Source organism: Lucilia cuprina, chromosome 5 (genome assembly GCF_022045245.1).
Source record: "Lucilia cuprina isolate Lc7/37 chromosome 5, ASM2204524v1, whole genome shotgun sequence".
Taxonomy (NCBI): domain Eukaryota; kingdom Metazoa; phylum Arthropoda; class Insecta; order Diptera; family Calliphoridae; genus Lucilia; species Lucilia cuprina.
In genome coordinates, this window is record NC_060953.1 from 2,511,636 (window position 1) to 2,534,518 (window position 22,883).

The 22,883-nt window shown below is 31.1% G+C and overlaps 3 protein-coding genes across 4 annotated transcripts; 2 read left to right on the forward strand and 1 right to left on the reverse strand.

The window, feature by feature from the left end:
* Positions 1 to 1,668: 1,668 nt before the first annotated feature.
* On the reverse strand, positions 1,669 to 16,312 carry LOC111680229 (cyclin-dependent kinase 12). 2 transcript variants are annotated; one of them, XM_046950909.1, is made up of 8 exons: positions 14,843 to 16,312; positions 14,305 to 14,325; positions 13,004 to 14,194; positions 9,507 to 9,939; positions 7,184 to 8,532; positions 5,783 to 6,256; positions 5,403 to 5,663; positions 1,669 to 2,049 (listed from the first exon to the last, which is right to left on the reverse strand). In XM_046950909.1, the coding sequence occupies exons 1-7, from the start codon at positions 15,325 to 15,327 to the stop codon at positions 5,507 to 5,509; spliced, it is 4,110 nt and encodes a 1,369-aa protein (XP_046806865.1). In that variant the 5' UTR covers positions 15,328 to 16,312; the 3' UTR covers positions 1,669 to 2,049; positions 5,403 to 5,506. The 2 variants fall into 2 exon arrangements, with proteins under 2 accessions (XP_046806865.1, XP_023297623.2); XM_023441855.2 differs by lacking the exon at positions 14,305 to 14,325.
* On the forward strand, positions 10,399 to 12,413 carry LOC111680230 (integrator complex subunit 3 homolog). Its single transcript, XM_023441856.2, has one exon. The coding sequence runs from the start codon at positions 10,661 to 10,663 to the stop codon at positions 12,380 to 12,382; it is 1,722 nt and encodes a 573-aa protein (XP_023297624.2). The 5' UTR covers positions 10,399 to 10,660; the 3' UTR covers positions 12,383 to 12,413.
* Positions 16,313 to 16,844: 532 nt separating the features above from the next.
* Positions 16,845 to 21,365, forward strand: LOC111680220 (serine/threonine-protein kinase PLK4). Its single transcript, XM_023441846.2, has 5 exons — positions 16,845 to 17,079; positions 17,146 to 17,241; positions 17,303 to 18,089; positions 18,293 to 19,614; positions 20,753 to 21,365. The coding sequence occupies exons 1-5, from the start codon at positions 17,041 to 17,043 to the stop codon at positions 21,077 to 21,079; spliced, it is 2,571 nt and encodes an 856-aa protein (XP_023297614.2). The 5' UTR covers positions 16,845 to 17,040; the 3' UTR covers positions 21,080 to 21,365.
* Positions 21,366 to 22,883: the final 1,518 nt, after the last annotated feature.

The following is a 22,883-nucleotide window of genomic DNA, read 5'->3' on the forward strand; positions in this document are numbered from 1 at the left end:
TTTATACAGAAAATAGTAGAAACAAGTCTGGAGATTAGAGAGGAGTCTAAAAAGAAGACTTTACATTAGAAAAGAGTCTAAAGAAGACTATATCCCCTAGAAAAAGCTTTAAAGATAACACTTTTCTATAAAAAAAAGTCGAGAGAAGTCTGTTTTTATAGGAAAGTGTGTAAAAAAGATTTCTCTGTCTAAAAAATCTTCATTGTTAAAGTTGAGAGTCAGAGAGAGAGAGAGTAACACAGACACTTTTTTATAGAAAATACCTAAAGAAGGTAATTTTTTTTATAGAAAAGTTTTTATTTTGGCAAATTTTATTAAAAACACTTTGTTGTTTAATTTTGATATTTTTATTAATATATATATTTTTATAAATCACTCTCGTAAATAGAAATAAATATCTTTTTACAATAGAATAAAGTTTTATTTTTATTTTTCATTGTTTGGTTTTGTTTTAATGGATTATTATTATTTATTTATATAATAATTTTTATCTATCAATAGTAGTTTAACAAGGTTGATTTTTGTTCTTGGGAAACATTTAGCTTTGTTTTTTTTCATAAATATTAATTATTATAATTTAGTTTTGTTTTTAAGCAAAACTGTTATGAAATTATAATTGTTTTGTTCAATTTTATTAAAAAAAAAGAAAACTAAAAAGTTAATAAAAAAAGGAGTTATTATACTTTTAAACTTTCCAAATAAACTATTTTTTGCAATTTAAGAATTATTATTATATTATAATATGTATATTATAAGATAAATTTAATTATTATTTTAAATATAATACAATGAAAAAAAAAACGCTCTAAAGTTTGTTTAAATCTCTTTTAAATTAAGGCAAGCCAAGAGATTTTTTTCTTTTTTTTCTGAAAAATTTGTTTAGTTTAATTTTTTGAGCGTTTTTTTGTAGGTTAGTTTTATAGATATTTTATAAATAAAAAACTAAAAATTTTAAAAATTTTATAAAAACTAAATATTTAAAAAAAACTACAATTGAACTTGCCTTTTAAGATTTTCAATTTAAATACAAAATTTTGTTTTAGGTTTTTTTTTAGAAATTCCCAGAATTGTTTATTATTTTTTTTTATAAATTTTTTAGTTTATTTAGTTACATTTCAGTCTCACACACACACTCACACTCGGTTTTAACTTTTTTTTTAAATACCTTAATTCTTCTTAAGCTTTTGCCCATTTAAACTTTTTATTTTGTGGTTGTGCCTTTAAACTTTGATTTAATTCTCATAATGTTTAAATTTAATAATATTTTCTATTTATTTTTCTTTTTTGTTTGTATATATGTTTATTTAATTAATTTTTATTTGTTTTTGTTGTTGTTTATAAACTAAATATTTTATTTTTTTATAATATTTAATATGTTTTTTTTTATTTATTTTTTTATTTCAAATATTTAGTTTTGGTTTTGTTTTTTTATATTTCAAAACCTTTTTTTAATTTTAATTTATTTAAATTTAATTTACTTCATTGTTTCATTGTCTATAAGTTATCTTTACTTTACATAATATGTTTTTAATTAATTTTTTTTTCTTTTTTTTCATTTTAAATGATTTATTTGTTTTTTTGTTTAATTTTGCTTTTTCTTTATAATGACATGATTTTATATTTTATAATTAATATTATAATGATAATAATAGAAAAAAAAACTATACTAAATTGTTAGTTTATATATATATGTATAAGTAGTTGTTAATCATTTCTATATTTGTTTTTATTTCTTTTTTTTTATTTTAATATTTTAAGAGCTAAAAGTTATTTTGTTTTATTGGTTGTTTGTTACAAGTCTGTGGCCACTTGTTTGCGCTATATCTTATTAAGATAAACTTAAGCTAAACAAAATTTTGTTTTTTTTTTCTTCTTGTTGTTTTTTTGGATTTTTTATAATTAATATATTTTGTTTGTTTTTTATAATAAAAATAAAATATAAACTTAACAATTAGTTATCAAAGCTGTAAAAATTCAAATGCCAACTCTTTCTTTTTTTCAAATTGAATTTCTTTAAAATTACATTTGTTTGTATAACCACAAAATCATCTACAATAAAAAATATAAAAAAAAAAGAAATTATAAAAATTTGTTTCATAATAAATAATTTACTAAAAGTAACAAGTTTTTTTTTGCACAAAACACAACAAGATTTATGAAAATGAAGCAAACACAGTTTTCTTTAGTCTCTTCTCTATACAAAAGTCTTTGCTTTCAAAACTTTCCTTATAGAAAATAACTTTCTTTGGACTCTTTCCTATAAAAAAGTGTCTTCTTTAGACTCTAGACAATTATCATCATTAAGTCTTTCTAAGACTCGACTGTGGCCGATAGTTCTTTCGCTTAATACAGCGGTCGCTAAGTTGACAATCTTTAGCCGAGTATTACTCGAATCGTTCTGGGTTGAAGATACAATTGTCCTGAGAACTTGAATAGAAAAAAAACTTTTCTTTATAGTAAAGTGTTATTGTTTTAACAGTACGACTGTGACCGATAGTTCTTTCGTGGGGAAAGAAACTTTCGATTGATGCAGCTGTTGCTAAGTTGAAAATCTTTAGACGACTATAACTCGAATCGTTCTGGATCGAAAATCCAATTGTCCTTAGAATTTGAATACGAAAGTGTCTTTTATCTCTTCCAATAGAAACCCACCTTCTTTAGATTGTTTTATATTAGAAAAGTACATTACTTAGATACTTTTGAAATAGAACTTATCGTTCTTTAGACACTTTTCTAATAGAAAACCCCAGTATGAGTCAAATCTTTCTGGATCGAAGATCCAATTGTAATGAGAACTTGAATATAAAAGTGTCTTTTATCTTTTCCAATAAAAAAAGAACGCCTTCTTTAGAAAATGTTTTATATTAGAAAAGTGTATTTATTAGATTCTATTGAAGTAGAACTTGTTGTTCTTTAGACTCTTTTATAATAGAAAAGCATGTTCCTTAAACGTTTTTCTTTTATAAAAATTTTCTATTTAGACTTTTTTTCTAATAGTATAGTATCTTATTTAAACTCTTAATAAAATAGTTTTTTTATGGAAACGTGTGTTATTCAGACTCTTTTTTAGAAGAACAGTGTTTTATTAGATTCTTTTCTGTTTTTTTTATGTCTTTCTTGACTCTTAATATAATCATTCAACGACTCTTTTCCAATAAAGTAGTAGAAAAGCATCCTCTTTAGACTATCTTCTAATAGAAAACATATCTGCTTTAAACACTTTTCTTATAGAAATATGACTTCATTAGACTTTATTCTAATAAAAAATTACTTTCTTTATACTATTTGCTAATAGAATAATGTATATATTATATTCCTCTTAAATATGTTTTATAATAGAAAAGTGTATTTCTAATATTCATCTTAATAGAAAAATGTCTTCTTTAGTTTATTTTCTAATAGAAGAGAAGTCTCTTTTTTATAGAAAAAGTCTTTCCTTTCTAATGCGAAACTATCAACTTTATACTATTTTCTAATTTGTAATGATATAAAGTGCCCAAGTGCCAAAGAGTCTAAATCTTTTAGAACATTTTCCCCATAGAAAACTGAGGGTTTTCTAATAGAATAGTAGCTTTTTCACACTCTTTCTAAATCTATTTTCAAATAGAAAAATTCCTTTATAGAATCTTTTCATGAAGATAAAATTTTTCTTTTTAATAGAAGAATGCCTTCCTTAGACTTTGTCCTGATACTAAAGTGTCATCTTTATATTCTTTCTAATATAATAGTCTCTTCCTTATTTTCTTCGTAAATATCTTTGCAAATAGAAAAGTGTATAAAAACTCATTTTCTTATACAAAAGTATCTTCCTTCGATTCTATTCTAATAGAAAAGTGTTTTCTTTAGACTCTTTTTCAACAGGTCCTTTTACACTTTTTTCTCTTACTAGCTGTAAGCTACTCGTTCAGAATAACCTATACAAAATGGCTCAAATCAAATGGTATAGTGAAACCACCTGTCTCTATTCGATATCAATTTGATCTCTATACGATGTTCTTAGGTGAAACTTACAGGTTAAGCTTTTACAGGGAACAGATAAGAATGCTAGTAGCAGTCAGGAGAATGAGTTTCAAATGGGTCTACTGTAGAAGTTGTAATAATGAGGAGGTAGAGGAAAGAATACCTGACCTTATCTGCTATTGCCTATCATACAATAAAATCAGAGAACAATGTTACGGCTTTGTTGCTCTCTCTTGCATGATGAGTTATCTGGAATAAGCCTAAAGAATACCCTAAACTTTATTAAACAAACCGGCTGGTTTAAATCTGGAAGCAGAGAGCAGTAATCAAGTGGTCTCTTATGACTACTAGGGTAACTCAACGGGAGTGTAAGTAACAATGTTTCGGCTTGGCTGCTCTCTCTACTATTGACAATCAAGCCAGGAGAATGGATCTCGAATATAACAACTACTGTAGGAGTTGTAATAATAAGAAGGTAGAGGACAGAATACCTCACCTTATCTGCTATTGCCCATCATACAATCAGAGAACAATGTTACGGCTTTGTTGCTCTCTCTCTCTCTCTCGCCTGGATGAGCTATCTGGAATAAGCCTAAAGAATATCCTTAACTTTGTTAAACAAATGGCTTATATATGAAAGTAGAGAACAGTAATCAAATGGACTTCTATGACCACTAGTTTAACACTACGGGATCGCAAATAGGTGGAACCATATAAGCCACTCATTATTGATTGAGTGGCTTCCCTTCTTACTTAAACCTATACGCTTTTATTATACTCTTCTTAATTCTCGCTTCTAACAAACGAGTGTCTTTCAAAAACCCTTTTCTAATAGAAACATTTTGTTTTAAGACTTTTTCCTGATAGAAAAGTCTCTCTTTTAAGCATATTTTGCTACATAAAATAGAACTAATAAATTCCTAAAAATCTAAAAAAAATATTTGTATAAATATATAAAAAAAATCATAACTTTGTTGTGTTGTTGTTAAAAGCATAAACTTATTAATAAAAGAAACGAATAAAAAACTACTCCATTATTTCAAAAGCTAAATAAAAGAAGAGCCTTTAAGAAGTAAAAAAAACAACAAAAGTTATTAAAAAAGGAAAAAAAAACAAAGAAAAATCATTTACAAACTAAAACCCATTTATTAAATAAAACTTTACTACTTTACTAAAGTAGTAAATTAATAATAAATACAAATAATGAGTAACCAGCAACATCGGCCAGTGCTCATGGAGTAGTTTTCATAAAAATTATTAAAAAAAAATGTCATTATGGTAACGAATTTTGTTTTTGGTAAATGATTAATTTTTTTTACTGTTACCTTTGTTTTTCGATAAATATGAAAAAAAAGTATCGATAACAGTTATGTGCATTTAAAAAAAAATGTTATAATAACAACAATATGTTTAAGAAGATTAAACATTACACAAAAACCTACCGCCACTCTCCACGATATCTATTGCTATTTGTATTTCCCAAAGCAAATGCACCAATAAGGGGGCTACGACACTGTTAGGTATGATCGCCGGTAGCTTGTTGCTGCTAGGCATCTTGAGCAGTAGCTGCTCCAGCAGGATGTGTAACCGAGGGTTGATGTTGCTGTTGTTGTTGCTGCTGCTGTTGTTGATGTTGACGGCGTCGTTTTTTACTCCACATTTCATGGCAATCCTGCCAAGTGGGCAAAATGGGGGCGGGCATTCTATAGCAATAAAAAGAAAACAAATAGAAATTAAGTTTTAATATTTATAAATAATTAAAAATTTGTTTAAAAAAAATTAATTTGTTAGAGAAAATTATTTGTTACTCTTTTTAACTCACTCTTCGGGTCTAACGCTCTTTAGCCATTGTGATTTGAGAGCATCTTCTGCCGTTATACGTTTGTCTGGATCTAATTCCAACATTTTATCTAACAGATCCAAAGCTGGTACCGGCATAAATTCAAAATCTTCACGCAGTCTTCTTCGATGTGTTCTTTTCTGTTTGAGTGTATGAAAGAGTGGTAATTTAATGACATTCGGCCAAACGGCCGGCACTGGTGAACCACAAACTTTCGAGATGTTTTCCAGTAAGGCCATTTCATAGTTGCCTTGGAAAAGTGGTCGTTTTAGGAATAGTTCACCGAGTATACAGCCACATGACCATACATCTATGGGTGGGCCATAACGTTCTTCGCCCAATAGCAATTCGGGCGGCCGATACCATAGTGTAATGACTTTATTGGTATAGGGACGATCGCGATCTTCGGCATTGTAGAGACGAGCCAAACCAAAGTCAGCAAGTTTAACTTGACCCCTGCAATTGTAAAGAAGTTTGTGTTATTTAAAGTCTTCTCAAAAAGAAAATGTTGTTTTTTAGTGTCTCTTCTCTTCTTTTCTAATAGAGAAGTTCTTTAGACATTTTAGATTCTTAGATTCTTTTCTTATAGAAATGTTACCTTGAAAGAAACCCTTTTCCTAGAGAAACCCCCTTAAGACTCTTCTCTTATAAACAAAGGTATTTTATATTGTTTTATAATCAAAAGAACGTTCTTCTTTTCTAATAGAAAACTAACTTCTTTAGACTTCTTTAGGTTTCTTCCTCCGATTCTTTTGACTCTTTTCTAATAGAAAAGTGTCTTGTCAAGACCCTTTTTAATAGAAAATCGTATTCTTTACACTTTAATCTCTTTTCTAATAGAAAGCTATCATCTTTAGCCTTCTTTAGGTTTCTTCTTCCAATTCTTTTATAATAAAACATTGCTTCTTTTGACTCTTTTCTAATAGAAAAGTGTCTTGTTAAGACCCTTTTTAATAGAAAATCGTATTCTTTAAACTCTTCTTCAATCTCATTTCTAATAGAAAACTATCTTCTTTAGGTTCTTATATTCTAATAGAAAAGTCACTTCTTTAGAAACTTTTCTGGTCTTTGGATTCTTTTATACTTAACAGGGTCTTATTTAGACTCTTCTTTAATAGCTTTTCTTAAAGATGAGTATCATCTTTAGACGACTGTTCATAGACTCTTCTCTAATCACATTATCTAATAGAAAACTTCATCTATAGAATCTTAATAAATCCCTTTGCTACTAGCAAAGTTTTATACAAACTTCTATAAACACTTCATCTAATAGAAAACTTTCTTATATAAACTCTCTTCCCATAGAAAACTGTCTCCTTTACACTCTTTTTCCATTGAAAAATTCTTCTCTCAACCTTCTCTCTCTCTCTTGTCAATACTTACTTATTATTCATTAAAATGTTTGAGCATTTTATATCACGATGTAAGAAATTCTTTTTGTGGCAATAATTAAGTCCGTCCAGCAGTTGTTTCATTATACTAGCATTATTCTCATCATTAAAATCGACCATGCCCGATTCTAATAGACCCATGAGATCATGATCCATATACTCGAATACCAAATAGAATGAACCCTTATCTTTGCGAAACTCTAAAGCATCCTGTTTATCGGTGACAATTTCATGTAAATTTACAATATTCGCATGATTTAGTTGTCGTAGAATTTTGATTTCACGCACAGCCGTTATGGGGAAGCCCTCTTTTTCATGATCCATACGCACTTTTTTAAGTGCTACCATTTCGTTGGTGTGATGATCACGTGCCTTGTAAACCTGACCATAGGTACCCTCACCTATTTGGGCAATCATTTCGAAAACATCAACACAACGTTCACCCCAGTCACGTACATTGTTGCGTGAATCACGTCTATTTAGAATGACGGGACGTTTGCGTTTTGTTTCTGAAGTATTTTTGTTTGATTTGCTGCCACTGGTACTGCTGTTGCTGCCGCCACCACCCAGATTATCAAAGTCTTCGGGACTGTTAATGAGTTCATCATCACCACTGAGATCTTCACTGCCGGGCACCATGGGGGGCATGGGTAAATTAAGCAGACTTTTGTTAGAATTGGCTGTAGCTGAGGAGGAGGAGGTGGCAGAAGATGTTGACGTAGTGGTCGCACCACTAATTGTAGATTTTTTGGACGTTGAACTGTGATGCTTGGCATTTGTGTTCGTACTATGGTGATGATGATGATGATTGGATGCTGGTGGTGGTGGTGAGGGCGAAGTGGCCATTGCTAAATCAGCTGCTGTTATGCCTGGAGGCATGGGCAGTGCTGTGAGACTCTTAGGTTTAGTAGTTGTCTTTGTTGTTGCTGCTGCTGCTGCGATAGTAGTTATATCTTGTTGTTTTGGAGGTATGGTACTTGAGGTAAGGGCACGATCTGTTTCATCATTACCTGATGATTTTGTCTTGTTTGTTGGGCTGCTGACTATTTGTGGCATTGGAATGTTATTTACGTCCACTGCTGGTTTTTTCACACCATTGCTCTGTTGTGTTGTCTGCACTGTAGCTTCTGTTGCTGCTGGCTGTACAGTTTTATTTGCTGGCACTGTTTGTGAAATGTCGATCTCTTTGGAATTTTCCATAGTTGCTGTTATGGTGGTTGTGTTAGTGTCATCCGCATTAGCTTTGACAGCCGGTAACGTACTGTCCATGGATGAACTGTTATCGTTTATTGCTAAAGCCCCATTACTATTACTGTTTTCTTCCTGTTTTTCAATGATTTCCTGGAGAAGGGGAGAAACGAAAGTTTTTTTAATATTTAAAAATAACTAAATAAGCTTTGTATAGAAAGCTTTTTGTAAAGCTTTTTTAAATATATATTTTTTTAATACAAAATATTAAAAAAAGCTTTTTTATTTTTTTAAAGCTTTTTCAAAAATATTTTCTTTTTAAATCTGCTTTGGAAGAAAAGCTTTTCAAAACATCTTTTTAGGAAAAAGATTTGTAAGAAGCTCCTGTGAGGAAGAAGCTTATTAAAATGATATTTTATGAAAAACATTTTTAAAAATCTCTTTTAAGGGAAAAACTTTTTACAGAATTCACATTTTGAAAACAAACTATTTAAAAAGCATTTTTAAGGAAAAAATTCTTATAAGAAGAACAGCTTCAATAAAAGCTCTATTCTCAAAAATTTTTTAAAAAGCTCTTTTTTGATTTTTTAAACGTCATTTTTAGTAGAGCTTTTGAAAGCTTTAAAAAAAACTTTGCAAAGTTTTAATTAAAAAGTTTTTTAGGTTTTTGTTAAAAAGCCTTTTTGAAAGTTTTGTTTAAAACTAGCTTACTGAAAAGTTTGAAAAAAAGCTTTTTTCAAAGTTTTATCCAAAATCGAAAACAAGCTTTAATCAAAGCTTTTTTTAGATTTTTGTTAAAAAGACTTTTTCAGAGTTTTGTTTAAAACTAACCTAGCGAAAAGTTTAAAAAAGCTTTTTAAAATGATGTTTTTGAAGAAGCTTTTTTTCATCTATTTTAAACTTTTTATAAAAGTTTTTATTAAAAAGCTTTTTTTGTTCAAAATAGAAATATTTTTAAAACAAGCTTAATTAAAAAGCTTTTTTTTAATTTTTAATGAAAAGCCTCTTTGAAAGTTTCGAAAAGTTTTTTTAAATTTTTTTTAACATTTTCATAAAAAGCTTTTTTTTAATGATGTTTTTGTTTAAATTTCTAATTAAAACTTCTCTCTCTCTCACACACACATTACCTGCAAAGCTTTTTGTCTCTTGTGTTTATCCTTAACCAATTCAGCGAATAAACTCGTCTCACTTATCTTCTTACTGTACTCTATTCGCTTCTGTTTCAAATCACGCGGTGTACTCGACGGTGATCTCGTTCGCGAACGACTACGAGACATACTGGCAGGAGAATGTTTCGAACGTGATCGTCGATAGCGTGATGACGAACGACGATTGCGATAGTAATGATGAGTACCACTGCGTGGCGAATCTGTTGGTGATTCAGCATAGCGTGACGGTCTGGGAGAACGTGAACGTGAGGCATAACGTTCACGTTTCGATGAACGTGAACGTACCGGTGAGGGTGAAGTGGGATATTTGTATTTATGTGAACCACCACGATAGGCAGTAGAAGAGGGTGATTGACCACCTCTTATACGCATAAGTGATTGACTGGGACTTCTAAAAATGAAGAAGATGAAGAATAAAAATAAAAAGAACAAATTTTAGTGTTTTTTTTTTTTTTTTTTTTTTTTGCTATAAAATTACATAAGTTTTAAGTTAAGTTAACGTTTGTCCAATTTTTCTTTTGTATTTTCTTAAGAAAGTTTACTTTTATTTTATTGATGATTAAGGAAAAATGTTTATTATTGCAAAATTATTAATTTTACATTAAATTTAAATAAATTGTTTAAACAAAAAAGTTGGTTAAGTCTACAAAAAAGTTTTTTTCGTTTTTTTTTTTTTTTTGCTAAAATAATGCCAACTCAACTGGAATTTAATACGAGTCGAAAATGTTTCTCTTCAATACCTCAAATTCCCAATATTTCAATAAATGTAGGTCAAGAAGAACTTTTTAGTGGTTAATGGAAATTTCAACATTTTTTGTCAGTTTAGTAGCTAAAGCGCTTTGAAGAAGTTTAGCGCTTTAAAATTACAAAATTTTTTAACATTTTCTTAGATTTTTTTTCGTAAGAAAGCAATTTGATTTGTATTGAACTAATTTTGTTTGGAAATCAATGAATTTCTATTAAAGTTTGAAAATCTAGAGGAATAGAAAAGACTTCATAAAAGATATTTAAAGACAAAAATCTAACAATTTTTCGCTACTTTTTAAATAACCAATAAAGTGTTTAAATCAATTAATTGTAAAACTATTGATCTCGATTTTCTAACATAAAAAATGTGGAGAATTTTATTGGCGGTTTTTATTAGTTTGCTGCTGTGTTTGCAAGTGTCTCAAGGATTGTTTATAAATCCAGGTTATGAACCTTTTACTAGACAAAAACGTACTACCGTGTGTGTGGAAATAAAACCAAATATAGCGGGTAGTCATGAGCCTTATTATATGTGTAAAGGTCCTGAGTTTCCCTACAGACCACCGAATCAAACACCGTCTCATTTTGTTAAAATCGATGGTGGTAATTATGCTGCAACAAATGTGCCACATGAAAACAATTATCAACATGCAACACCGGCACAAAATCAACATTTTGGTTATGGTTATCAACAACCTCAGCAATCATTACCACAATCTCAAGTTGTTCCTGCATTAAATCCTCCTCATTATGCTCCTCCACCTAGTTATACCCCTCAGCAACGGCCACCTCAAATGCCGTTTTATAATCCATCATATGTGAGCCCCCAAACAAATCATCAACCAACTGCTCAAACAACTGCTGCTGATTATCCTACACTTCCCAACAATCCTACAAAACCTACAACTTTCATCCAACAAAACAACTATGAAGCTTTACCACAAACTGCTCCAGAAACTTCTAGAACTCCAGCCTTAAAAGAAAGAACTTTAGAAAGTTCAGTAAACGGTGTTCAGGAAAACAAACCATCTAAAGATTTACCCACTCTAGCTTTAAAAGAAGCTGTTGATCATAAAATAAATTCTGAACAATTCCACAACTTAATAGAGGAAGAAGTATTGGGTATGCCCAACTTAGGGTTTTCTCATGATGAAATGTTGCCTTTTCAAAGTTTTTACGCTGATGACAAAATGCGTTTAGCTGGCGAAAACTCCCACATACCTCCAGAGTACTTAGAAGATCCTATTCTAAGAACTTTTTATAATATAGATGATAGTCCTGACAAACATCATGACGAGCAACAGCAGCAGCATTATAACCCTTCCTCAGCCCAGTTAAATCAAGCAAACAACGATGAATGTTTTGATTCTTATGCTCAAGTGAAAATGCCCGGTTATATGCCTTCAGCAGAGCCTACAGCTCATATGGATTTATTTAAAACACCCTATACAGATCCTAATAGCTGCTGTGGTTGTCCTTATAGTTTTCATCCCATATTTATAGCCATACCCTGGTTTGGTCCAGCTTATAATGAACTATTCGCACACATGCATCCTATAGCTCCTGTTTCTTTACCCAGTTTTGAAAGCTATACTTTACCACCTTCCACACAACATCAATCTCGTGTTAATGAAGAATCCTCTCCATCCACAGAGGACTTAGATATAAACAATAAAAAATCCTCTATCACAACAGAAACTAAATCCACCACCACTCCCACACCCATAAAAACAACAAAAACATCTGAATCCTCTGAAGAAGATCTCTTTGTGGAGGATACTACTGCTAAAAATGGTAAAACAACTAAATCAAATGATGACAATAACTCTCAAGAAGATGATGCTGATGAGGCAGAAGAAGTTGCAACAGAAACAAAACCCACTAGCACCTCTACTGTTAGGCCCACTTTTAAGACAATGATGCATGCGGCTAAAGTAGCTTCTAGTAAATATTATGCTAATCCTCTTCCTGGTGCTAATCCTGATACACGCAAACGACAAGTACACTATATTACAGCACCAGTTTATCATCCCACCAATCCGTTTAAAAGACAATATGTAAGAAAATTGAATAAAATGTATAATTAATCGGTAATCAATTAAGAATTTCATTTAATATAACTTTTTTTAAATTTAAAAAAGGAAACTACTTTTTCAAAAAAATTTTTTTAAATAAAATATTTTTAAACTTTTTCTACAAAAAAATCTTTTTCAGTTCTAATTTAGTTCTTGTTAAGTTCTAGTTCTATTCTAGTTCAGTTTAAGTTCAGTTCTAATTCAGTTCTAGTTTAGTTCTAGTTTAGTTCTATTTCAGTTCTAGTTCAGTACTAGTTCAGTTCTAGTTCAGTTCTAGTTCAGTTCTAGTTCAGTTCTAGTTCAGTTCTAGTTCAGTTCTAGTTCAGTTCTAGTTCAGTTCTAGTTCAGTTCTAGTTCAGTTCTAGTTCAGTTCTAGTTCAGTTCTAGTTCAGTTCTAGTTCAGTTCTAGTTCAGTTCTAGTTCAGTTCTAGTTCAGTTCTAGTTCAGTTCTAGTTCAGTTCTAATTGAGTTCTAGTTTAGTTTTAGTTCAGTTTTAGATCGGTTATAGTTCAGTTCTAATTGAGTTCTAGTTTAGTTTTAGTTCAGTTTTAGATCGGTTATAGTTCAGTTCTATTCCAGTTCTAGTTTTGTTCGAAAACAAGTTATATACAGTATTATTTTCCCCATACTTACCTGGAATAACGTTTTGAGTAATTATCTCTATTGTAACGATCATATTCACTCGCCCGCATATTACGCGAACTACTTCGACTGTCATGACGACCATGATCATAATAACTTTGCGTACTCGCAGCATTACGGACTTCGTGCATTTTTCGTTTCTTATGCGGAGGCGTCGATGGTTGATGGTGGTAATAACGATCGGTGTCTTTATATTTGTGACTCTCTGAAATGACTGCTGCCGTTTGACGTTGATGATAATGATGATTGCCGGGAGTGCTAGCAATATCTGGACGTATATGATGGTGATGATGATGACGATGATCATCCTTACCCGGACTGATGACAAAACGTGAACTACGTACCTCACGACCGGAGACAGAACTACTGCCACTAGCATACAGAGGAGGCGTATGCGGTGAATGAGGATTTGGAAAACGATTTTTTGTATTAGATGTACGTGGTGGTGTACGATGACGTGCGCCACCCAAACGATTTGTTACGGTAACTTGTAAGCCAACTAGATTATTTGCCGGCGCTGTGGAAGTGGTTGAAACACCTGCTTGTACTGCCATATTAGCCGATTCGGAATAATAGCTATTACTACTGCCAGGACGTATAGGAGGTGGGGTGTCCGAAGAACGTGGACTACGCTGCTTAATAGGTGTATAAGTAGGATCTGAGGGACTTTTGGCCGTTGGCACGCCCTCTGCGGGAGGTGTGTAGTGTCTTAAAGACACGTTAGTATCTAAAACATCTTCTAAATCATTATCCGATATGGGTTCTATGCTGGAGAAGGATTTGTTACGTTTCTTTTTGCGCTTTTTTGATTTACGACTGCGCTTGTGTTTTTTGTCTTTTTTATTTTTCTTACGCTTTTGTCGTTTCATTTCAGCCTCCAATTCATCGGTGTCAATGGTATCACTAGACAAATAATTTTCCAATTCCTCATCCCAGTCCGACTCATCGGCCACAAGTTTCTCTTGTGACTTATGACTGGCTGAGGGTGGTGTCAATATTGAGGATCGTCGACTTTCAACCTGATGCCGCTCTTTATCTTTGTTGTCCAAGATTTTGGCTGCACTGTGGCTTTCATTTAGACTAACTTTAGTCGTGCTGGGTACGGGAGAACCCAGAATGATACGTCGCACATGATTAGGTGAGAGCCGGGATAAACTATCAAAGCTCTCTTTCCTTTTGTTTCTAAAATAAGTAAATTTATTTTAGTTTATTATTAAAAAAAGTATGAAAAATTAGTTTAATACATATTTAGTTTTTACAATAATTATATTTAAATATTTGTTTACACCCACCTAGAGAAGGCGTGGTAAAGTCTTGCGTTGCAATACGTGTAAGTTATAATATAATTATATAAAAAGAGTAGAAAAAATAAATAAGAATATATAATTTATAGTGAATATTAATAAGCATTAATTGAATAGGGAAATAACTGCACTCTGGGCACCCATTTTGTAATTTGTAACACAAACCTAAAAAAATATTGAAATTTCAATAATTATCTAGTTTTGTACTAGTAAACTAGTTGTCTAGTTTAGTTCTAGTTCAGTTCTAGTTCAGTTCTAGTTTAGTTCTATTTCAGTTCTAGTTCAGTTCTAGTTCAGTTCTAGTTCAGTTCTAGTTCAGTTCTAGTTCAGTTCTAGTTCACTTCTAGTTCACTTCTAGTTCACTTCTAGTTCAATTCTAGTTCACTTCTAGTTCAGTTCCCTCAAAATTAAATTATGATCACATACTTTAAATTTTATATAAAAACAAATCTTAGAAATAAAGGTGCTCCTAGTGTGCAATTGATTACTTCATAGACATAGGTACTAAAATAAACACCAATATTACCTATAGTTTTCCTCATCACTGCTGAGATTGACATCGGAACGCGCATCGGTCTTTAGGGCGGCAGGTTTGGTATTATTCTTAGTCGTTACAACATTGTGACGCTTTTTACCCACATTCGTAGTGGTGAGAAGCTTATCACAACGTTTGCCCACCGAAGCATCTGAACTGATTTCACCCGCCTCGGGATCTGAAAAATCGGTAGAACTTACATCCGAGTATACAACTATATTATCGGAGGTAGTGGTATTGTGAAGTTTTTGACTACTGGTGGTGGCACGACTGCTAGCATCGACACCACCGTGACCACTAGAGGATGATTGACGTCTTAAGCTGTTGCTTCGACTGCGTGAGCTGTTTGTTTTATCGTGAGTTCTTCTACTTTTTTTCTTTTTGGTCTTTTTTGATTTCTTGTGCGGAGTATCACTATCGATGTCAAGTTCATCCGCAGAATTTACTGCGTATTTGGTGCCCAGCTCCTTCTCCATCAATCCCACCAACAAATCTCTCAGTATATTTTGGTTTAGTCACTGTTTTGTTGTAGTTGTTGTTATTTTTTCTTTTACTTTTCGTTTTTTCTTTCTACTAACACTTTTCACTTGTTTTGTTTAACGTTTTTTACGAGAAAAACTTTTGTAATTTGCACTTTAAGGCATATTGTTTTAGCGGAATTTTATTATTGTTTTATGAATATAACACTTGTAATTTGTGTAAACAATTAAAAAGTTTCTTTTTTTAATTTTCCGTGTGGTGGCCGACAATTATTGCAGAAGAGAAAACTTGTCAATTTTTAGCCCGTGTTTGAGGTTAGATGGCAGAACTGTCAAATTAAAGCAACGATTAGAAAGTTGCCAGATGTTTAACACAGGCATACATAAATACAAATGTTCATAACTTGTGCTCTAATTAACAACCCTGAATATAAAATTGCATTTTTTTTATTTCACGAAACTCTACTCTTGCGATGAATTCTTAAGTTTCCCACGTAAATAGCAACAAATTGTAATAAATTAATTGTTTATGGTGTGTTCTTTTAAAGAAATTTAGTTGTCGTTTTGGAAATTCAGAATTTTATTTTAAAATTGTTTAATTACACTGAGACACTTGTTATAGCACATTTTCACTTGTTATATTTTAATTAAAAATCACTTTATTTTGATGAATTGTTTTTTTTTAATTTTTGTAATTACTTTAAATACGTAAAACTTGTTGCCTGTTTTTGTTGTTGTTGATTTTTCTCACAAGGAGCCTTAACTGCACTTGTGAAATTTGGCCACAAGTCAAAAAGTTGACAAAATATTTTTCTTTTTTATTCATTAATATATTTTAAAAATTTCAAAGTTTTTTCATTCAATCAATAAGGCGTGTTTTGCTTTACAAACGCCAGCATAGTTTCATGAAAAAAATCTGTTGGATTTTTTGTAAAAAAGGAAAAAAATTGACCAAGAATCAGAATATAGAGCACCCTTCTTGGATGATGATTACAAAATTATTTATGGTAAAAAAAATTGTTGCCAGCCTGTGAGAAAAATTCTTGACATTTCTGAGAAAAACAATAATAGTAATGCCACCGAGTTAAAATGATAAATTCCTAAATTATATATGAACTTTTTACATGTAGCAAAATTATAAAAATAATTTAAAATCTATGAAATTATAGTGTAGAATTAACTAGCTGATATGGTTTCAATTAAAATGTTAATATTTTTTAATTTTTTTATAGTAAAAATAAGATTTTTATTACTTTTTATATTCATATGGCAATATTGCTGTCTAAACTTATGAATTAAAATACAACCTTGTGTGGGCTGTGTTTAGTAAAGTTTTCTTCAAGGCGAATTCAGAGCAGATGTGAACAAGAGGAAATAATAAATTTTTTTATATATAAAGTTTGACAGCTTGAGTTTAAATAATGTATTACTTATATTACGAATTTGACATTTAGATAGTCTACCAGCTGTTTATTTAACACCACCTCGTTTAAACTCTTATTGTTTTTGGCGTTCTTTTTTGAATTCTTAATTTAAATACGCTGGCACAGAGAAAAAAGGAGTACAGCCAATAAATCTAACAAACAATTGTTTGTAGTTTTTGTTTTGTTGTGTTTTTATTAAATGTAAACATAACAAAATATTACAAAAAATTAATAAAAACAATATATTTATAATTTATATTAAAATATACAAAAAATTAAATGAAAAATGGCTTTGCAAACGGCACAATGGGGTGAAAGTATTAATGTAAGTTATAAGAGTTTAAAGGAATTTAAAATATATTTCGACAAATAAGAATATTTTATATTGCAGGACTATGAAGTAATGAATTTATTAGGTAAGGGAGGTTTCGCCAGTGTTTACAAAGCGAAATGTTTAAGAACCCAACAAATGGTGGCCATTAAAATGGTAATTATTAAACAAATATCAAATGTTTGTGCTTTTAACACAATTCCAATTACTCTTGCAGATAGATAAGAAACTTATACAAGGTCCTGCCTTGGCGAATCGTGTGCGCCAGGAAGTGGAGATACACTCACGTCTGAAGCATCCATCTGTACTGGAATTGTATACCTTCTTTCAAGATGCCAATTATGTGTATTTGGTATTGGAATTAGCGCAAAATGGTGAACTGCAACGTTATATGAAGCAAGTAATGCGACGTCCCATGACTGAACCCGAGGCGGCCAGTATTTTAAGCCAAGTTGTGGCTGGTCTTTTGTATTTGCATTCTCACCAAATAATGCATCGTGATATATCTCTTTCTAATTTGCTGCTAAGTCAGGATATGCACATAAAAATAGCTGATTTTGGTTTGGCCACCCAGCTCAAGCGGCCCGATGAACGTCATGTTACCATGTGTGGCACTCCCAACTATATATCGCCCGAGGTTGTTTCCAGAGCTTCACATGGTCTGCCCGCCGATGTTTGGGGCTTGGGTTGTATGTTTTATACTTTATTAGTGGGTCAGCCTCCATTTGACACTGATGCCGTTCAAGCTACTCTTAATCGTGTGGTCATGTCGGATTATCATATTCCTTCGTATGTGTCGTTTGATGCTAGAGATTTAATTGACAAGTTGTTGAAGAAAAATCCTGTTGAAAGAATAAGTTTAGAGCAGGTTTTGCAGCATCCTTTTATGAAACGTTTTGGATCGTCTACGGTGGAAAATATGGGTGTCAATAGTACGAGCAGTTCTTTGGGTTATAATCAAAGTGCCTCAAGTTGTGATAGTGGTATCATAACATTTGCCAGCAGTAAGTACTAAAACAATCTCAAAATAAACTAAAACTAAACGGAATTAACGTTCCCACGACAATTGTCAAACCAGCCACAACGACTGCTACAACCACAACTGAAATAGAACTGAACTGGAACCGTAATAAACTGAATTAGAATTGATCACGGATTAATTCTTTATTTCTTATAATTTTGAATTTGTTTACTATTCTTTTAACAGGTAATGCCTCCAGTACATCACGTCCGCGTTCTACAGATAAATACTCTCGACGTCCTCCCATGGCTCAAATTTATGAACATCAATCCTACGAACACCCAGCTCAAGATAATCTATCCCAAAACAAACCATTCCAGCCACACATTACCACTTCTAACGCTGACAGTATGGACTTAGACTGGAGAAATCCTTCGTCACTTAGGCCCTATGCTTCAAGTCCACAGTTTCAAATGGAAAATCAAGAAAATGATTTTCTACCTAAACCGCAAATAAATCAAACACCAGCAGTTCAAAAAACAAATTCTTATAATTTGGAATTACAACAACAGCAGCAAAATATGATACCCGGCATACCCACTAGTACAACAAACTCAACACGTTCCAACGAGGCTACTCCAAAGGTAAACAATAAAGCTGATAGCAACCCTGAACATATATCAGTGCCTCCTTTAAATACCAAACGTTTACTGCCCACCCGTTATAAGACTAAAAATGCCATAATGAGCATTTTGAAACATGGTGAAGTGGTGTTGGAATTCATAAAATATCGCGCTAAATACAATAGTGATCGTATTACTGACATCTGTTGGATTTCCAGTGATGGTATGCGTATTATAATCTATCAACCAGATCCGGGAAGAGGCCTACCTATAGCAGAACGCCCTCCAGATTTACCCAACAACACCTCAGCTGATTGCATATTTTCCTATGACAATTTACCTTCAAAACACTGGAAGAAATATGTTTATGCTGCTCGATTTGTGGGTTTGGTTAAAAGTAAAACACCTAAAATCACCTATTACAGCAGCCAGGCAAAATGTGCCTTAATGGAGACGTTAGAAGATTTTGAGGCTTGTTTTTATAGTGGCGCTAAAGTGACTAGGTCACCCAGTGAAGGCACTAAAGTTTACGATAAACATGGACGTCAACTTAATCTTGAAATGGAACTGTCACAAGCTCAACCTTTACTTGAGCATCAACAGTCATGTTTTGATCACTGTCGCAATGTTTGCCAGCTTTTAGAATTGACTGATCAAACGAGTTCTCATTCATGTTTTCCTCTGGTTTTAGGACGTCGTCCTACCACCGATTTACAGCCACAATCTATAACGACCCAGAGACGTGATCAAAGTAATGTTTTAATGTATTCCTCTACGCCTAAGACTCAGCAAACGTCGTCCATTAATTTCTCTTTAAGTACTATGTCGTCGTTGCATTATGAAAGTAAAACACAGCAGCAGCAACAACAGCAGCAGTTAATGGCATCGCAGCAAAATGTTCCAATTAAAAGAGTTACAGTGCAGGGCATTGGAGTGGCCACAGAGGTAAGAGGCAAAAGGCCAAAAGATAGAAAGGAAATTTTCATATTAAAAATTTTATTCGGATAAAATTTCTTACAGAAAACTTTATTCGTTTATTTTTTTATAAAAAACTATCCGGATAAACTTTTTGTATAAAAAAACTTTATCCGGATACAAATAAAACTTTATTCGGTTGAAATTTCGGTTATGAAAATGGAAAACTTTTATCCGGATAAAGTTTTTTTCTAAAAACCTTTATTCGGATTAAAAACACTTTCTTCGTATAAAATTTTTTCGAGAAAACTTTATTCGGATAAAATTTTTCGAGAAATTTTTTATCCGTATACAAATTTTCTATAGAAAACTTTATCCGGATAAAAGTTTTTTCTAAAAACCTTTGTTCGGTTAAAAAACACTTTCTTCGTATAAATTTTTTTCGAGAAAACTTTATTCGGATAAAATTTTTCGAGAAATTTTTATTCGGATAAAATTATTTGGTAAAAAACTTTATTCGCATGATATTTTGTTATAGAATAGAATGAAATTTCTTTTCAAAAACTTTATCCGTTTATTTTTTTATAAAAAACTATCCGGATAAACTATTTGTATAAAAAAACTTTATCCGGATACAAATAAAACTTTAATCGGTTCAAATTTCGGTTATGGAAAACTATATACGTATAAAATTTTTTATCCGGATATTTTTTTTTTAACACTATCCGGATAGACTATTCATATGAAAAAACTTTATCCGGATAAAAATAAAACTTTATTCGGTTGAAAACTACATCCGGATAAAATTTTTTATCCGGATAAAAATTTTCTATAGAAAACTATAGAAAACATCAAAAACTTTATTCGGATAAAAAAATTTTATGAGAAAATATTATTCGAATAAAGTTTTTTGTAAGAAATTTGACCGATAAAATATTCGTTTAAAAATTTTATCCGGATAAAAACTTTTTATAACAAAATTTTATCCGTAAAGGTTTTTAATATAGAATTTTTATACGAATAAGTTTTTCATTTAGAAAACTTTATGCGAATAACTTTTTCTTACAGAAAACATTATCCGTTTAAAGTTTTTAAGCATTTCCATAAATAAATCCCATTTTTCTTTATAAAACTTGTATAAATCCAATTTTTCTTTTTTCTTTTGCAGCTTTCCCACGGAGTTGTACAAGTGCAATTTCATGATGGTTCCCTCATCTCCATAATACCGGCTGCCCAAGGAGGAGGCATTACCTATACCCATACAACCGGTGTATCCACACACTTTGGTCCCCATGACGATCTGCCACTACAAGTCAGAGATAAAATCACTCACCTGCCCACTATTGAAAGGCTGCTCAAACAAACTAACAATAGTGCTGCCCCAGTTGAAAATAATTATCGTGTAAACCATAATTACGATTATGTATGCATGACACCAAAAACAACAGCACCAGCAATAACAACAAATCATCATCCCATGAAGTTTTTTCGATAAAAACTTTGGAAAAATACATCTTAATGCCGGGCATGACAAAGTTGATATAAGTTGGAATCTTCAATAGTTTTATTACCGTTTTAAGGCAATTTTACTAATTGGAAAGAGTTTTAAATATTTATATATATTTTTTTTAATTTAACAAGAAAACGAGGCTTAAAGCTTGTTGGGTTTTAATTTAAAAATACAATTCTATTTTGGAAATTTTGTATAGAAATTTTATTTGTTTTTTTTTTTTTTTTTTTTTTTATAATCAGACAGAAATTAAACAGTTTATAATTATTTTGAAAAAAAGAACTTATAAAATATACAATATATTAATAGATAATTACATTTTATTTTTGTTTTTAAAATTTATGTAATAATTTCAAAAATGTCGTTTTATTTTTGTAAAATTTTTTCTTACAGTTTCATTGGTTGATAGTTATTATTAAATAGTAGAAAAGTTGTTTTTTTAAAGACTTTATGCATTTGTACCCAAATGTTGTTTTAAAAGAAATTTTGTGTTTTTAGACAAATGTTCAGTTTTTGTTATTGTATTTACATTTTGTTGTTAATTGTTCATTAGTACTTAAAATTTTTAATTGGCAGTTTATTAAGGTTTGTTTAAAAACTGAAATCGTTGTAAATCGTTAACGGTTTGTTGTACATATTAATGTTTAAGTTAGAAAAAAGCTTCATATTCCAAGACTTTCTATAATATTGCTTTTCTTTCTTTTTTTTAAAGATTTTTAGTAGTTACTACAAAAACAATTTAAAATTGCAATTAATTTCGTTTATTTAAATTATTAAGCTAAATTCTAATTTAGATTTCTTTTTTTATTTATTTAATTTAGACACATTTAGTTTGCAAGGATGTTAAGAATAAAGCAAATGTTCGGCCTAAAGACCAAAGTTAGCAAAATTTGAAGATTTACTAGCAGCAGCGTAGGCAGCTTTAAAAAGTTGTAAGTTAAATTTCTACTACTTTTTTGTTTTAATTACATAATGTTTCTTTAAACTAAACCTAAATGTGTCTTTGTTTTTTATTTAATTAAAATTAAATTGGCATGTTTGTGTTAGTTTTGTTTTACAAGCAAATTCAGAAGAATTCATTTTGAGCACATATATTCTATATAAAAATGTTTGTTGGTCATTGATTGTTAGAAAAAAAGAAATAATTTAAAATAATAATACCAAAAAACACTGTTTAAAAGGTTGCAATAAAACGAAACTGGTAAAAGGCTATAGTTTAACCTCAATCTGCTACCATTTGGTCTATAGTTAAGACTGCAGTTTAGCTATAATCTGTACTAATGTTAAGTCAATAGTCAAGTCAACAGTTTGGCTATATGATGCACTATAGTTCTGCTAAAGTCTGGACTATAGTTTGGCTATAGTCTGGAATATAGTTTGGCTATAGACTGGACTATAGTTTGGCTATAGACTGGACTATAGTTTGGCTATAGACTGTACTATAGTTTGGCTATAGGCTGGACTATAGTTTGACTATAGTCTGGACTATAGTTTGACTATAGGCTAGACTATAGTTTGACTATAGTCTGGTATATAGTCTAGACTATAGTCTGAACTTTAGTTTGACTATAGTTTGGCTATAGTCTGGACTATAATTTGTCTATAGTCTGGACTATTGTTTGGACTATAGTCTAGACTATAGTTTAGCTATATTCTATATAGTCTGGACTATAGTTTGGTTATTGACTGAACTATAGTTCGGCTATAGTCTGGACAATAGCTATAGTCTGGACTATAGCTATAGTCTGGACAACAGTTTGTCTATAGGCTGGGCTATAGTTTAGCTATA

Coding starts and splice junctions, on each gene's coding strand:
- LOC111680230 (XM_023441856.2), top strand. CDS start 10,661: ATGTGGAGAATTTTATTGGCGGTTTTTATTAGTTTGCTGCTGTGTTTG.
- LOC111680229 (XM_046950909.1), bottom strand. CDS start 15,327: ATGGAGAAGGAGCTGGGCACCAAATACGCAGTAAATTCTGCGGATGAA. Junction 14,326..14,842: donor AGTGATGAGGAAAACTATAG/GTAATATTGGTG, acceptor TTGCAACGCAAG/ACTTTACCACGCCTTCTCTA. Junction 9,940..13,003: donor TACTCAAAACGTTATTCCAG/GTAAGTATGGGG, acceptor CTTCATTTTTAG/AAGTCCCAGTCAATCACTTA.
- LOC111680220 (XM_023441846.2), top strand. CDS start 17,041: ATGGCTTTGCAAACGGCACAATGGGGTGAAAGTATTAAT. Junction 17,080..17,145: donor AATGGGGTGAAAGTATTAAT/GTAAGTTATAAG, acceptor TTTATATTGCAG/GACTATGAAGTAATGAATTT. Junction 18,090..18,292: donor TATCATAACATTTGCCAGCA/GTAAGTACTAAA, acceptor TTCTTTTAACAG/GTAATGCCTCCAGTACATCA.